Source organism: Pollachius pollachius (genome assembly GCF_949987615.1).
Source record: "Pollachius pollachius genome assembly, chromosome: 10".
NCBI lineage: Eukaryota > Metazoa > Chordata > Actinopteri > Gadiformes > Gadidae > Pollachius > Pollachius pollachius.
Genome location: NC_136943.1, coordinates 16895488 through 16912429, shown reverse-complemented (window position 1 = coordinate 16912429; position 16942 = coordinate 16895488). Strand labels below are relative to the sequence as shown.

At 45.2% G+C, this 16942-nt stretch overlaps 1 protein-coding gene across 1 annotated transcript; it reads right to left on the bottom strand.

The window, feature by feature from the left end:
- Positions 1 to 7964: 7964 nt before the first annotated feature.
- On the bottom strand, positions 7965 to 16779 carry mmp17b (matrix metallopeptidase 17b; the record flags this gene model as incomplete). The annotated part of the gene is made up of 11 exons (XM_079744915.1): positions 7965 to 8341; positions 8953 to 9189; positions 10569 to 10713; positions 11035 to 11113; positions 11682 to 11766; positions 12855 to 13031; positions 13495 to 13672; positions 14744 to 14852; positions 15664 to 15826; positions 16271 to 16403; positions 16621 to 16779. 11 exons carry the CDS (start codon positions 16777 to 16779, stop codon positions 7965 to 7967), a joined length of 1842 nt encoding a protein of 613 aa, XP_079601041.1.
- Positions 16780 to 16942: the final 163 nt, after the last annotated feature.

Genomic DNA, 16942 nt, shown 5'->3' with positions numbered 1-16942 from the left:
TCATATGGTCAAGTCTAGCCCAGTCGTCCTGGTCCCAAAACCAGACGCATCACTCCGACTTCAGGAGGCTCCAGAGTTTGACGCCTATCCCATACCCCAGGTCGATGAACTGATCACCACCCTCACGACCCTCGACCTCACCAAGGGATATTTGCAGGTCCCCCTCACCAAAGACGGCGTTCGCAAACCCAGGGGGTCTGTATCAGTACACCGTACTCCCCTTCGGCGTCCATGGTGCCCCCCGCCACCTTCCAGTGCACGATGGACCGGCTCCTGCGACCACACCAGGCCTACGCCACTGCCTATATTGATGACATCGTAATTCATAGTGCCAGCTGGGACGTCCACCTACGGGCGGTCCGGGGGGAGCTGAGGAAGACCCAGCCAAGTGCCGTCTAGGCCTAGAAGAGGCCTCCTACCTGGGCTACCGATTCGGACAAGGGAATGTCCGACCACAGGAGTCCAAGGTCAAGGCCATCCTTGACTGGCCCCACCCACCTCCAAGAAGCAGGTGATGTCCTTTCTAGGTCTGGAAGGTTACCACAAGAGATTTATTCCCAGTTTGGCAAGCCCCCTGCATGATCTAAGAATAGTAATAATACTTTTATTTTAAATAGCGCCTTTCTCACACTCAAAGTCGCTTTACAGATTCATGAGGGCACGCGCAGAGCAAGACAATAAGCACGACATTAAGTAAAATAACACAAATGAAATTTCAAATAAATAATATATACAGGGGATCTATGCAGTGGTGGTAGAAGAAGAAGTGTTCTTGTAACAGAAAGGTCTTGAGATGATCTTTAAAGAGAAGGAAGGAGGGACAAGGGAATTCCAGGGGACAAGGGGGAGATTGTGATTACATGATCTGAGGGAGCAGGATGGAGTATTAGGGGTCAGAAGGTCACAGAGGTAAGGAGGAGCAAGGTCATGGGGGGCTTTGAAGGTGAGAAGTAGAATTTGCCTTTACGGCTTTAACAGACCGAAACGTGTGCTTTTTGGGAGGAGGCGGGTCACTCATAGAGCTGGGTTACACATACATACATACATATATATATATATATATATATGTATGTATGTATGTATGTATGTATGTATGTATGTATGTATGTATGTATATCTTTTTTAGTGAATGTAACATACATAATTCACGTTTAATTAAGTGTGGTTCTACACACACATTATAGACGCAGCACTTTGATAGCGTAGTTCTTCGCAGCGCAGTTGTAGACTTAATTGGTTGTATACTTATAATTGACTGTCCTATACTCACTTCATGTTAGTATGGATGTTCAGGGATCACGGTCCCTTTAAACGATAGGATTGTGTCATGACGTAGAGCCCCATGCAGGTTTTGCTGCTGGACAGCGCCTTTTCACTTCCTGGTTCTATTTCATGTAGGGTACGCCATCCAGGCTTCTTCTTATCGGCTTGTCCCGTAAGTGCACTGAAAATTTCAGCTATGCAGCAAATCGATGTGGGCACCGCCCACATTCCCCACGGTACTGTGTATATAATGTGGTGCAGAGCAGCGTTCGTCCTCCCTTTTCTTTCAGCAATTGCTGAAACCAGTCAACTACTTCGATTATCTACGATGAAGAAACGCAGCGGCGGCGTGACGGAGCCCACAGAGGTAAGGCCTCTCTGCTCCTTCTGCCCGGCGATGCTTCCAGCAGCAAGCCTTATGTTGCTTCTGCGCCCTGGCGGGGCCATGCCAGTCGCTTTGATGGTGCCAGGCATCATAGAAGAATACCTAACAAGGTGGAGGAAAAAACCCTAAAAGTGGGCTTCTGCCCAGACACCGGATGGCGTCCGAGCGTACTGCCGCTTACTCCCACTGTCCCCAAACAGCTCGCTGCTCTGTGTGATAGACATGTGTCTGTGCCTCACTTTAATCCGCGTTGCGGATCTTACGAAAATAACCTCTGCCTGTCGGCCTTGACAGTCTCCAGCCAGATGATGTGGAAAACGCTGTCGTCATCGCTACGTCGAGGGGGACAAGACCGCGGAAGGACCGACCTGTTTTATCTTTCTTTCCACACATTATATGATATATATGTTGTATATATAAATTTTGGAAAGTTATAAAGTCACACTTTACATAATCACGTGTAGAATTGTCGCCCTCCCTTCAGCCCAGTGGTTGTAGTGAGGCGTAGTATAGCCCTTGTTCGTCCGCCTCCATACGGCGACCCCTTGTGCTTCATTAGCAGGCTGGGGACTAGTCGCATGTTGCCGCAAGTACGGCCTTGTGTACCAGTCCCCTATACCCCGACATTTTTCCCCTTTTCTCCCTACAGTCGGTTCACTGTAAGGAGAAGTCGTGCTCGTGGCACGTTCCTCTATCGCCAGACTCTTCGACCTGCCTCTGCTTGCAGACGAGCCAGACATCACACACGATGTGAAGATGGGAGGGGCCAGAAGGCTTTTATCTGCCGTCTGCTCGCCCTCTCCCCGAGCGCTTTGCGTGTTGGCCAGAACAAGGTTATTTCTCAACATGGATGGATAACACACTGAGGTCGGGACCTCAGCGGGTTTTTTCCGCTTGCAGACAAGCAACTCAATCCCACACACAGTGTGAAGACGCCCTCCGTTGCGGTTGTAGGGCGGCGTAGTATAGCCGCGGTTCTCCCATCTCCGTGCAGCGCTCGCGTGTGCTTCATGAGCGGGCTGGGACTCATCGCCTAACGCCGTTTGTACACCCTCATGTACCATTCCCCTAGACCCTGACTTTCCCCGCTTTCTCGCTCTGCAGTCGGTTTGCTGCATGGAGAAGACGGAGCTGCCCCTTAGGCTCGTGGACCGGTCCTCTGTTGCTCCGGCCTGCCCTGCAGGGGTATTCTCTGCCTGTAGTCGAGCAATTCCATCAATCCGCTCGTCTCGTTGGGAGCGGATGTTAGAAGGGCCGTGTTGCTCGCCTTAGATGGCGTTTTCAGTTTTTTCCTAGCTCCGCCCCCAGTGGCGGACGTAGGAGAAGCTTTTTTGCTCTGCATCGCCCCTTTTTTCATAGATTCTATGAAATTGGGTTGACTGAGAAATAAAAGACTTGCTCTATTCTCCTGATCATCGCTTTGCCTGTTCTTCTGAGAATTTATGGTTATTAATATAGCCATTGTGATTTGCACTCGGCCTAGCTAATTTGCGGGAACCCCCTGCGAGCATGGTATGGAAGAAATTAACCCTATATTCTATGGCAAACTATGATCATCAGGCCTACATATCATATAAATACATTAATGGTGGAAAATAGCTAGTCACCTTTCCCCTATAAGTGGGGTTTGACACGAGTCGGCCCTAAAATGCTGATTCCATGTGGAGGGTCCAAGGGGTCAGGAACTGCACCATAAACAAAGGACTTTGAACCAATCTATTCTCTATACGTTATCTTTATGGTCTGAAAAAAAAAAAAAAAAAAAAAGTGAAAATAATATTGGGTATATACGGAGCAGGACGAGAATCATTCTGCAGTGTGTTTTACAAACTACGAGAAACATCTGGCAGTGTGTTTTGCAAGCCACTTGGCTTTGTTGTCGCCTGTTGGTGGGTAGCAATAAAGTCTTCTGTCATACTTGCTCGGACTCCTCCATTCCTCACGCTCTCTTATTTAGTTGAACTGATAGAATTTGGTTATTTTCTACCACAATGGCTCTGCAGCAGAGGTGGCTGGAGCTTGTGTCTCCCACTAATCAGTTGTTATACAGAAAAATTATCATCACCAAGGTGTTGCTCCGAAAGAGCTGTGTGCGAGGGGGCGCTTGGTTCACATCCTTGGATCTGAAGGATGTTTTTCTTCCCCGTTCCTATTCACAAGGCTCACAGGAGATTTCCCTGTGTTGGTGCCGCTCAGGGCGTAAAGGGATAAAAATACTATTTTATATCTCGACGACCTGCTTATCCTGATCCACTCAGAGGGAGCTGTGAGACGTGACACCATGACGGTGATAAACCATTTACATTTTCATTTAGGGCATTTAGCAGACTAGCCGACGGCTAGTCTGCTAGTCTGCTAAATGCATAGCTCTTCCTTGGGTTTAGCATCAAGTGGGAAGAGCTCACTGCTCCCCAGCCGTCAGCTAGTCTACATGGGAGTTTCCCTAGACTCGGCTAGGATGACAACTAGGCTCTAGCCTCCTCTGTGGGATGCAGTCCTTTTTGCCCTCTCCCGCTTTCGCAGGAGCATGACCGCACTGTCCATCATGCACCTGTTGGGGCTGATGGCAGCTGCCCACCCTGTGGTTCCCCTGTGTCTGCCCCTTTTTGTTTTGACTACAGCATTGGCTACCCAGAGGTTGGATCCCCAGGCAACATAAGCTCAGGGTACTCTCCGTACCGGCTCTGTGTTGCCAGATATTGGGGAAGCCCCCTGGGACTTCTCAAGGGGATTCCCTTTGAATGACGTCTTACCTGGTGGTCTTTACAGACACCTCGTCTACGCATTTGAGAGGGAGTTACCTCCCCGACATGGTCGGAGGCGAGTGGCCGGCGCTCACCACTGCACGCTGTATTATTTTTTTAATATATTTATATATTATTTTTTTTGTCAAGGAAATCGTAACATGCCTGCACTTAACATAATAAGCCAGACTATGAGTTTAAATAAATACTACTACAATTAGAAGTTGTCTTTAATTTGGATTAAAATTGTTTCCGAGAGCACTGGCGGGAGGGGCTAGGGGCGAGGGGTCATTTAACGTTACATTTTCTGAAGGGTCGGGTTAGCAACTTGGCACTCGGTGGGAAGAGTTAAGAAATAGGAGACAAAAGAGGTTTGGCAGAACACAAAGTGAAATTGCAAGTAGGTTCTAATGTGAAATTGCCTGAGGTCTACTTAAGGGAAAGAAAAGGCTATATCTACTGTAATTTTAGAGTAGCCGCCCTAGACTGAAGGTGTGTTCCTGAATCCTTGGATGCCAGGCTTCCGAGTTGCATTTATAGCATTCCCGTTCGTCTTTGTGATTGTGTCATGAAATTGGCTAGTCGTTGTTTGTTGTTAGCTACATTAGTCTCTTAAGACAACCAGCCCGAAAACAAACAACACAACTTTAAATTGTATTCAACATTAAAATGACCAACGTGATACAAATACAAAGAAAATAAATCTCTTCACGTGCGCAGCCATTTTTGTTGAGAGCGTCATCACTGCTATCGGTCTACTCTCAGAATTTGAGAGTTGAAGACAAAAAGGGGGCATGTCTCAGAGAAATGCCGCAAGAAAGCTGGGAGATCTTCCGACTTCCGAAGGCGGCGTCCGAGGACTCAGGAACACAGCACAAGTTCAACAACGTAGCTGCTAGCCTATGACAGCTATCAGTCCCTGCAGATTGGCTTGGTGTCACTAATGGTATATCATTCAACTCATTGACTAGATGGATATACAAAGGTACTTGACGAGTGTGAGGGAAAAGAAGCAGAGCATGGTGAGTGGCAGAGGAGCTGGGGCTGACAGAGCCTGCAAAGTCAGTCAAGATCTACTAGGTATACAGGCCGAGTTTGTTTTACGTTATTCCAACAAGGGGTCTTCTTGTGTCCATGAAATAACGACCAGCCCAAACTACTGTTTATTATTTCATTGTAAAATTTCATTAGGGCTTGAACTAAGTACAAGCGACTAAACTAATTCAGGGATGCACCACACCATTATGTTACCCTCTGTTCAATGTATAGACTGTTTTCAGACACAATAGAGAAGTATCAGTGGCAGGCAGGAATAGAGAGGAAAGAAGGAAGTCTTACGGCAGGTAGAGAAAAGAGAGTGAGCCAGAAAACTGGCCCTGATAGATGCTCTGCTATACTCTCTACTGTAATAAATGATGAATTAAAGAACCACTTTAAAGATGAGATGAAAAAATTTTGGCTTGCATTTCGGAAACTGCTAGGGGCTAAGGCCCCCCAGCCTCTAAATCCTAGTGACGTCCCTGGTTTGCCGTGGGTCTGCCTGGCACAAATGCTCCTGTTGAGCTGATCTTTTCCATAATGAGCAATACTTGTACTGATGAGAGGCACCGCATGACCGTTCCCACCTTAAAGGTGTTGCTTGTTACAAAGGCCAATATTGATGAAACCTGTCCACAATTCCACAGCAGGAAAAAAACAGGAAATAAACATTATAAAGAGAGTATTTTAGCAGCAATCACTACATTGTCAACCTTGTTTGGGTGCAAGTTGATTTTACGGTGAAATATCCACCATCTGGCAGCCAGGATGCCAAAGCGCTCTCCACCGTCCTCCTTGCCCCTGGACAGTCTATAATTGTAGATTTTCTTGGGATGGGTCAGATTCTGCCCAGGGTAGGGTCTCATGAGGTGTGGCTTCAGTGGTAATGCTGGGTCACCAACCATGACGAATGGTACATCGCCCAATTGAGCTGCTCAAGGCAGAGAGAGATTAGGGGGCACATGAAGGGTTTTGCTTTCCATTCCCCTTCCTAAATCTGAATTGGCATATACCCCACCATCACTTGTGCGTCCAAAACCCCCCACTTGAATCTAAACCGGCAGTAGGCATCCACTAGTGCAAAGAGTACTATTGAGAAAGATCTCTTGTAATTGAAATACTGACTCCAGAGGTGGTGGTGCTTGAATTGTGACGTGTTTTCCGTCAATTGCCCCGATGCAGTTTGGAAATTGTGGTTTTCTTAGTATTGTGTTTTGTGAAAGACTTAATTCATATTGTGTGCATGATTCGTTTTACATCACTTGTTTCTCTAATTCTGTATTTATTTAGTTGGTTTTTTGTTTCTAAATTACAGAACATTTTGAACTCATTTTGAACAATATATTATCTAATCATTTATATTGCTAAAAGCAGCTACAAATTTATTTTTCCTTTTTATTATCTTGGTATCTGTGTTGGGAATTCCATTACACTTTCTATTGTATTATTAGCTATGATCCAATTTGAAAAGTAACTGGCACTGAAGGATGATACAGGTTGAAAGATATGAAGACAAAGGGAAAATTATGTTGATCTATTTACAACCATTTACTCAGCAGAAACAATATATACATATATGCAACATAGATTTAGTTCAATTGTATTGCCTAGTTGATCTGAAAAGTTTGTGTACAATTGTTACCATAACACATAACACATATTCTCCACATCTATATAGTTTACACATACCTCTGTTTATTGTTTTCCTACCATTCCACAATGTACAACATGCGAGCATCCTCCAACACAAACCAAAGCCTTTTCTTTAGTTTGTTTACTTGATGGTGCAACTTGGACATGACAAGTTGTCATATTTATGGAGATTCTCTTGACATCCTTACAGCATTAATAATTAAAATGCTCTGACAAAAAATGAACAAATCTGCTTTCTATGGCTAGCTGTCATAAGCTGTCAATCATTACTTTCTGCCCAATCAATCATTGAATGGCCTTTCTGTCTGTGTGTCTACCTACCTGTCTTCCTGTCTGTCTGTCTGTCTACCTACCTGTCTGTTTACCTTTCTGTCTGTCTACCTAGTTGTCAGTCAACCTGTCTGTCTTTCTACCTACCTGTCTATCTCCCTACCTGTCTATCTACCTAGGGTTAGGGTTGAGGGCCCTTCAATTCTTGTTCATGACTCTTCCTCCAGGGGGCAGACCTGCTGCTGAAGCTGAGTCATTTGATAAGGAGGAGTGTCCTGGATGGATGGAGGCCTAAAGGCCCTCAGTCCCTCAGGTCTGGCTGGTTCCTCCAAATTTACAACCCTAGCTTTAGGACTTGACACGGAATTGAGTTTCATTACAATTTGTCGAGGCAAGAGTACTGGTCCAGTAGAAGCTCAGAGACCAGTTCAATCATGCCTCAATTCAGATCCCCCCACTACCTCTACTTTAACCGTAACCTCTCCCTTCCCCTCTTTCTTTACCTTAACCCCAGCTGTTACCTTGTATACCTATAGTTGAACTCACAAAGTCTATTAACTGCCACAGGCTGGTTTTAAACGGTCTCTGAGAACTTTCACTAACGGCCATCATTACATAGCGGACAGGATCCAAGTTCCTAGGAGTAAGGCCATACTGAGGGCGGCGGTCCTGGCCGCTGGCGCTGTACTGCAGATACAGGCGCGGAGCTGTGGTCTGCTCCTTTCTCCGTCTCCATATTTGACCCTGTTTTGATATTCCTTGTCTTTTCCTTCTGCCACATGTCCGACTCTCTCCTCTCTCCATTTCTCTTGGACCCCTTGGCGTCCGACGGGATGAAATGACAGAGATGCGTCGCCTGGCATGGGTGAGGAGGTGTCAGGGCAGTCGAGCCAATCAGTGGCCATCGGTCGTGGGTACCCCGGCTCTGGGGAGGACCCAGGGAACAGGAACTTCCAGTAGCGGTCACCTTTGAAGAGGAAGATGGAATCTAAACAGATGGAAGGTAAAGTGCCAGTTTTGTTTATGTTTCGTATGTCTTCTAGGATTTTGAACATTGTATTCCATGCCATTTTGGCACACTGAATTAATATTATTGCCAAAAACTGGATTTAACTCATCTGTTTCGGCCAGTCTTTGCCAAACTCAGACCTCAGGTTCTTCTTAGGACATGTAAAAGTGGTTCATGGTATTTTGAAGTCACAATGACACATTGCGTCTGAGAGATACTTTAACTATAAGGCCTTTATTATAAATATACCAAGGGCCAATGGGGATAGCAAGTCCCCCCTCCTTCCTAAATCTCTACGCCAAAATTGCAATTATTTTTTATCTCATTGTTTGAATTGGAGCTGAAACAAGGGGTTCACTAACCCCATCAAGACTCGATGGGTGGTAATTTTAAAGGAGCGTTCATAAATAACAACAAACTCATGGATGCTGTAGTCCATCGCTTCTCCTGCAGTGGTCCATACTCACTAACCACTTACTATGTCCCTCATTTCAACTAGTATTGTCATTTCTCTGAATTATTGTGTTGCTCCCCATGCCAGCTCCCCAACATAGGACACAGGACATAGGCCACCGGACATAGTGTCTCACCGCCCGTATCCGTGGTGATGCCGTTGACGCCCGCCTGGAGGAGGCTAGCCCAGGTGTCGTTCTCCTTCTCTGCTGGTTCCCTCATCACCCCCCACACAGGCCCTTCTTCAGAGTCCCACACCAGACCCTTCAGCCCAGGGGTCGTTTCCCCATCCCTGGTGTCCAGGCTGAGCTCTGAGAGGGGTCTAGGGTAGCCCTCCTGCAGAGACAGGTCCTGGAACAGCCAAACCCTGGAATCTGCAGCCAGCAGAGGAGGGAATGTGATCTGAGTATGTTCTACTATGGTTTTCTGTAGAGATATTTGTATTAATTCAACGTATTGCTTAAAGCAGGGGTGTTCAATGTTTTCCAGGTCAAAGACCTCCAAACTGATGGAGAGATGGAGCTGGGACCCCCTACTTAAACATTGTATAAAATTGTGTTTTATATTAAACTGGTCCTATAGTGCCATGTATTATTATTATAAATGTACCTTGTTATTTTGCATTCAATACTAAGATGTTCAAATAATACACAGGTTCATATATTCATGTTTTTATTTCAAACATGTGCAAGGTACAGTGAGTAGGGTGGCCATGCCACTGCCACTCATAAACATAACTTAATAAACTGATACCTGCCAAGATCAACAATGTCTGTCAATTGCATGTAATCATGCAATCATACATTCAAATAGACATTTTTAAAACATAAATGTGGAAACGAAAATTAGTGATGTTTGTTTGTTGTTTGTATTATTGAGAAAGTATTTCTCTGCTGATCGCTTATTTTCCCGATAATAGCCGGCGTTCTGTACATTAACCCTTGCATAACAGCACTCTCTCTCTCCCAACAGTCTTGGCTGCGCACTCTCATCCAAATACGTATTGTTTGCGGCTGAGGAGGGGGTAGATATAAAGACCGGACGAGAAACTGACGTTGCCGTGCTGTCCTTCTTCTTAATTGAAGGAGCAGGCAGAGAAAAGCTCTCCCTGCTGAGCTTTCATTAAAATCAAATGCATAAAAATGTCACAGCCAGTCCTGATATTTCAGGTGTGCGCGAGGGACATGCGAACGTACGCTTACCACTTTTGTAAATGCCATATATATAGTACATTCGGATCGCATGATAGTAATACATCTATTCCGATTATTAATCTGATCAAAAATGTCCGTGTAGACGCGGCTAGTGTGTTGGATTCATGTTAATGTGTATTTAAAGACATTTCAATTTGTGGAAAAAATTGCGGGGGGAATATAAAAAAAATGATTCAAAATCAACCAAAGCTTTCGCGACCCCCCCTGCTGTACCTCTGCGGACCCCCTGTTGCAAACAGACAAACAGTAAGAAACCATACACTCCTGACTTAATCAGCCCATTGATAGTCTTTTCTCCACATGCATTCTGTGGCACCAGAATCTGGACGCATCCCTCATGCAGAGGGGGATAACATGGATGAGAGGACCACCCTTTCTCCTCTTTTAATAGCTGTTTCAAAAGCTGGATAGCTCTTATTATTATTCATCATTTAAAATAAGAATTCAGAACAAAAGAGTTTAGCAAGTGCCTTTTTGCCTTAAAAGCCATTTGTTTAAGGTTAGGGGTTAGTGGAGCCAGTAGGAGTGTACAGGCTTACCGCTGATGAACATAATGCCATGGTCCCATTTCCTCTCCAACACAGCCTGGAGGGTGGGCAGGGGATCAGGTAGGCTGGCCCACAGCCTCCTAATGGGGGCTCCATGGCCTGAGACCAGGCCTCCGCTGCTGACCCTCCACATGCTCTGCCCTGAAGCACCCGGCACAGAGAGGGTTCAGAGGGAGGAAGGAGAAGGGCGTACCTTGAAGGTTGGACACCTATGCTTCAAATCTTTACTCTGAGGCGATCACACATTTGCCCAAAATAATTTCAAAGGGTACTTCATGGACAATCGTTCCAGAGTTGCCCTTAATTCATTTCAATAAAATAATCGATTGAAAGTTTTATTGCCACTTGACGAGCCATATATTTTGGCTAGCGATCACTATAAAAGAAGCCCAAATTGCCCAACAAATGGAGTGTGAGGAGAACATAATAAGTAATTCTCTAGAAAGTAGTGTACAAGCTGACCTTTGAAGAAAAATGTCTCTCCTCTGAGCTTGGCTACTGCGTCGAAACTGGTGTTGCAACGATCAATGAAATCACTTGGGTAAAGATAGAAATGAACAGTAATGTTAAGTCATAGTTAACCTTCAAGAAGTGTGTGTATGTATCTATACACATAGGCCTCTCTTTCTCTAACACTCACTCACTCACTCAGTCACTCAGTCACTCACTCACTCACACACACACACACAATTGGTAGCTCACATATAGGCAAAAAATATAACTTCCAGATGCTGTTCTTCTCATGATTGTTGGAGGTTTAACATTCAGGTCGAGGTTGGTGGAAAGGTGAAGGTCAGTGAGTCTCTTTGAACCAGGGGGAGACTGGAGGCCAGATAACCAGGGTGGTAAACTACTCAAAAGTCTGTGAACAGGACTAAGGTCTAAGACTTAGACTTAGAACACCATTGAGGCCTATTGTGGTACAGCACAGAGAAAATACACGCATCACAAGAACATCACACACATTTTGATTGGAGAGGGCAAAATCTAAATGGGAGGACCACAGTGTGCACTCTGGTGTTATCGATATGTGAAGATGTTTGTGATGGGTTAAACCCTCTATGTCTGACCTGTGTGTGTGATGATAATAATGTTTGGGGGTACCCATGTCTGCCTGGTCCTCTGTGGCGCAGGCGGGGGTAAGGACTGAGATGAGGTGCGTCTGTAGTCAGCAGGTCAGCTCTCTTTCCTAGGAAGCACCGGAATGGGGGACAATACACCCAAACACACACACACACTCACACAAAAACACACAAACACAGATATACACGCACATGCACACACAGACACAACATGTGGAACATCTAAATTCAGATTACTTTGAATAGCCATTCTGCACAACCTATTTTTGTGAGTTTCTGCCTCAAACTGATGAGGTCAGTTTGTCATATACTGCATGGATAACAGCAATCAATAGACTGAGGATATGCTTGATAATCAACATGAATTCACACTTTATAAAAAGGCTTTTACTTAGGTGATTGGTCGTCCTAAATTTAATTTGTATGCAAAAGCAAGGAGTACTGTGTGTATACATATATATTCTACACAGGAGCAGAGGGGTAGGAAGGAGCAGTGTTGGTCGTGTTCAATCTATTTAAACACTCCATTGAACATATGGCACTTAGGCCTGCTGCCCAATAGTGCCAGCTGCCCCTGGAGGTAGGACCAGCCAATCAGCTCTCAGAGCCTCATTACTTAAAGAGCTCCTTGCAATTTGGCTTCTCCTGTTAAGTATCAGGTGGGGAAGTAAAGCGCATACATTTTAAAGCGATTTGGTTTAAATATAAATTCAAGTATTTTTGGTCTGCGTGTGCATAAAAAAATTAAATAAAAATAATGAATCAACCCCATTAATTAACCAGTGATTCAAACCTGCTAGTTACCCATACAAAATGCCAAGCAGAACCCGTGGGACCCTTGGGTGCAACAGAAAACAACAAGCGCAGAGTTTGGGTTCTGCCTTTATATGATCTTTAAATTATCTTTAAATGATCTTTAAATGATCATTAAATTATCTTTAAATGCTACTGAAACTACTTGGAAAAATTATCCAGAATATTGGCTCTAAACATAAGAGCAACCACATAGTTATTGGTTGTTTATTTATTGGTTATTAGGTCTTGGTTGTTAGTTATTGGTTAAGGGGGAAGCAGCCAACCCGGTCTCGGGTTGAGGGCATTCAGGATACAGGATGAGGATCACGCTAGAGGCGGACTAGGATCCATCCTGAAGTGTCTCTATCTGGCTGACCTCAGATCACATTGGGCTATTTACCGTAGAGGTTTGTGATGTGCTCCCGGTCGCGGGGCCCCAGGCTGTAGTGCAGCGGGTCCCCCGCGGGGCCCAGATAATACGGCCTCATGACAGAGTGGCGGTCGGAGGAGTGGGCCAGGCCCAGGGCGTGGCCCAACTCATGTACCAGTACGGTGAACAGGTCCGTCCCCTCTGACTCTGCACGAGGGGGGAAGGAGGGGTGGCCAGTGTTAGATACAATAAGTAGATAAGGGAGGGAAAGAAGGTCATTAAGGGCATAAGTTACTGATGCTTTGTTTCTGTCGTTCCTGAGCTCCTATTATTATCAATATATCATTACTTTACCTTACTTACATTCAATTATTTTTATATCCAAACGCTATAAGTACAATTACTTTCTAAATACATTTCTAAATTGATGAACACTTCAGACTAAAAAGAGCTTCTATGATCTGGCTTGGTGTTGATGCTGCAACCGTGCCTGCCCATTCCTGGGGCTATTTCTGCCTTCCTCCCCCAGGCCTCTTCCCTGATCATTCTGGGAGTTCTTGTCCTTAGAGGGCCCAGGGTTAGGGGGTGTTGGTAATGTGGGCCTGTGAATCCCTTCGAGGTGGGACCTGTGGTTGAGGGCTGAACTAAAGAGTGTGCTGAGAGAAGCTACCTGGTTCCCTGAAGGACCAGTCCTCCTCTGAGTCCAGATGAACGACGCCCGCCCTCCTGGGATCTGAGGGGAAGAAGGCGTGGCCGACGGCACCGCCTGGCCCTTCAAAAGGGTAACTATCCCCATGGTGACCATGGAGGAAGTCCACCTGCAGGTCAGCTCCATCTGGGCCTGCCACCTGGAGGAGAGAGGCTTGTTAAAACAAGGATGGACCATTATAAACTATCTGTGCCACCAGTCAGCAGCAAGCCAGGAGAATATTTGCAAAACGTTGGTCATGTCATAGTTTCCCCAAATGTACATAACTGCATTAAAAACTATTCTGGGATTCGTCTGTGTATTGAGATGTTTTACTTAGATGCTTACTGTGTTTCTAGGGTTTACCAGAATTAGATGAAAACATTGACGCTTGCATATGCTTTCTGGCAACGACAGAAATGCATTTAAATTATTAGCAGTAATTAATAACTCCTCATTTGTACACTCTCTTTGTATTTAGCTATGCACAAGAGTTTTTCAATTCATTTGATTGTTGACATTATGATCATTGTTCTACATTTTTCCTGGTGAATCCATTTGTGGTTTGGCTAACTTCCACATTATACCTGTTCTTTTTATATAGACAGAATCAATCAATCCAAAAATATGTTTGGATGCCAAGGTTTTCAATGTCTCACAGAAGCACAGATTGTGGGAAGACAGACAGACTGAAGACAAACAGACTGAAGATAGGCTGAAGACAGACAGACAGCCTGATGACAGCCTGACTGAAGACAGACAGACTGAAAACAGACAGACTGAAGGCAGAAGGACTGAAGACAGACGGACAGAAGGCAGACAGACTAAAGAGACAGGCAGTCTCAAGACAGACTGAAGACAGACAGAAGGCAGAAGGACTGTAGACAGACAGACTGAAGAGACAGGCAGTCTCAAGACAGACTGAAGACAGACAGAAGGCAGAAGGACTGTAGACAGACAGACTGAAGGCAGACAGACTGAAGAGAGACAGACTGCAGACAGACTGGAGAAAGACAGACAGACAGACTGAAGACTGAGGGCAGATTAAAGACAGTGAGACTGAAGGAAGACAGACAGACTGAAGACAGGCTGAAGAACGACAGACTGGATGCAGACTGAAGACAGACTGCAGACCGACTGAAGATGGACAGACTGAACACAAGCTGAAGACAGACAGACAAACTGAAGGCAGACTGAAGACAGACTGCAGGAAGACAGCAGACAGACTGACCTCATGGAACTCTAAGGAGGTTGGCTCCGCCCAGACCCTCAAGGCGTAGTAAACCAGCGACCGGATGGTCTCCCGGGAGAGATCAGAGGAGAAGGGGTAGGACCGCAACCTGCCAGATATTGAGTTTAATATTAGTGTCCATGTGTGTCCAATGTATGGCTGATAATAGGCATGATGATGGACAGGCGAGATTTGAACCCCAGTCGCTGGCATTAGGGTCTTATACTAATCCACTACGCCACCGACGCTACATCTCAGTAGTTGAAAACATATGCTATACATTTCTTACATAGGGTGTATTTAAAGTGAATTCCCTAAATTATAGAATAAAGCAGGTTGGACTTTGCTTTTGCATTTTGAAATCATCATCACTCTATTGAGATTAATGGCGAAAAATTTTGCATTTGCCATAGATATTTTTTAGCCAATATGCAGAATCTTTTCAGTTACGAATTCAAACGATCAGCTATTTTTATGCCAACACGCCTCCCTTGCCTTATTATGTGCAACTGTGTTTCCTCTAGCTGTTCTTGAACTGCTCATTGGAGTTCATTATGAGTATCTGTTCCTCTTGATTGAAATATACTGCTCTTGATCTATCCATTGGTAAAGGTGAGTGAATCTATGCGATAAACGCCTCATTTATGGGCACACGCATTGAATCTAAAGCGGAAAACCTAGCTTGACAAATTGACTTAAGTAAGTGAGCTTTGTGTTACCATTTAACTCTGATTGCAAGTTTCGTATTTGTCTATCCAGTTTTTTCCAAAGAAAGCCTGGGTATGTTCAGCGCGCTTCGTAGTATCCCACATGTCTGAGTTTAGGTTGTGCCAGGTTATGTTAGGTTGTGACCATGTCTACTCAGTTTAGGTTGTGCTAGGTAAGGTAAGGTTGTGACCGTCTACTGAGTTTAGGTCCACCTCCAGTTGATGCTCCGCCGGGTCCATGTCGAACCAGCCGTCCTCCTCTTCCTCTTCCGCAAGCTCCTCCCTCCTTGGTGCTGATTGGCTGGCTGTCCAGGTGGCTCCTCCTGGTCAGGTAGAGAGCACCGTGGTGACTTCATCAAGGCAGTCGTCTCCTGGTCTGACGATGTCCAAGGTGAACAGCAGAATGCAGTCAAACAGAATTAGGTATATAGTCATTCAACCCAAAAATTATAAATGTAGGCTTAATGCTTTCCGTCTACTGAAATACACCATTTGTCCACAGATGTTAAGAGTAAACAAACACAGAATACCGGATCTGCGACTGCTCTCATTTATTAGATAAAATGATCAGGTGGTGTCTCTTGCTATAGTTAGTTTGTATAATAATCACCCAAATGTGAGCCAATCATTAACAGCAATCGCAACAAAACGTAAAAGTTGCTGTTCCCATGGTGTACATTTATGTTGGATTCCCCTATAATTGAAAAACGAATTCACATCTTTTGTGTACCAACCGAATCATGGGCCAAATAACAATGTTTTCAGTGGTGAAAAATAGCTATCGTATAAAACCATCGTGAGGGGCTTCTGTCATTCTCACCCACTACTCCAGTTTCCATTAGGCCAGCAAACCTTTGCATGGATTTCACTGCATGAGTGACAGCTGTCCAGGCCTGTAGCTGCCCAGTGGATGGATCTGGGGGCGGGAGGTATCCATATCTCATCAGCCAATCCTAACATAAGAGAAGAGAATAAGCTCGAGGAAATCCTGTATTTTTGTATCATCAGCTAATTCTCTGGACCCAACTGCCCTTTCGTTGCGGCTAAAACACACCAGAGCCCACAATATAAGCTGAAAGTTAAATTCAAAATTGTCAGGGACAGTTGACTGGATGGGATGCCTCAAGTATAGGCTCAGGTTCATGCATGCTGAAGGAGAGTTGATCTTACCACAAGTTCACTGCTTTCGTCTTCAACCGGCGCCAAAGACACGGGTGGTTTTGTTGAGGGGGAATTCTTAGGGACGGTCAAACTTGGACCACTGTTGCTTGACACCATTTTGGTACATTTGCAAAACAGGCACAAAATGAGAACGCTCCTAAACGCCATCTCCTGTTCATGTTCATACGTCCATCTGCTGAGCCAACGGTTCTTCAGTAGGGGGGGAACCGTCCACTGTCCACTGAGCCAACCGTTCTTCAGTAGCGGGGGGAACCGTCCACCGAGCAAACGGTTCTTTAGTAGGGGGGAAATGTCCACTGTCCACCGAGCA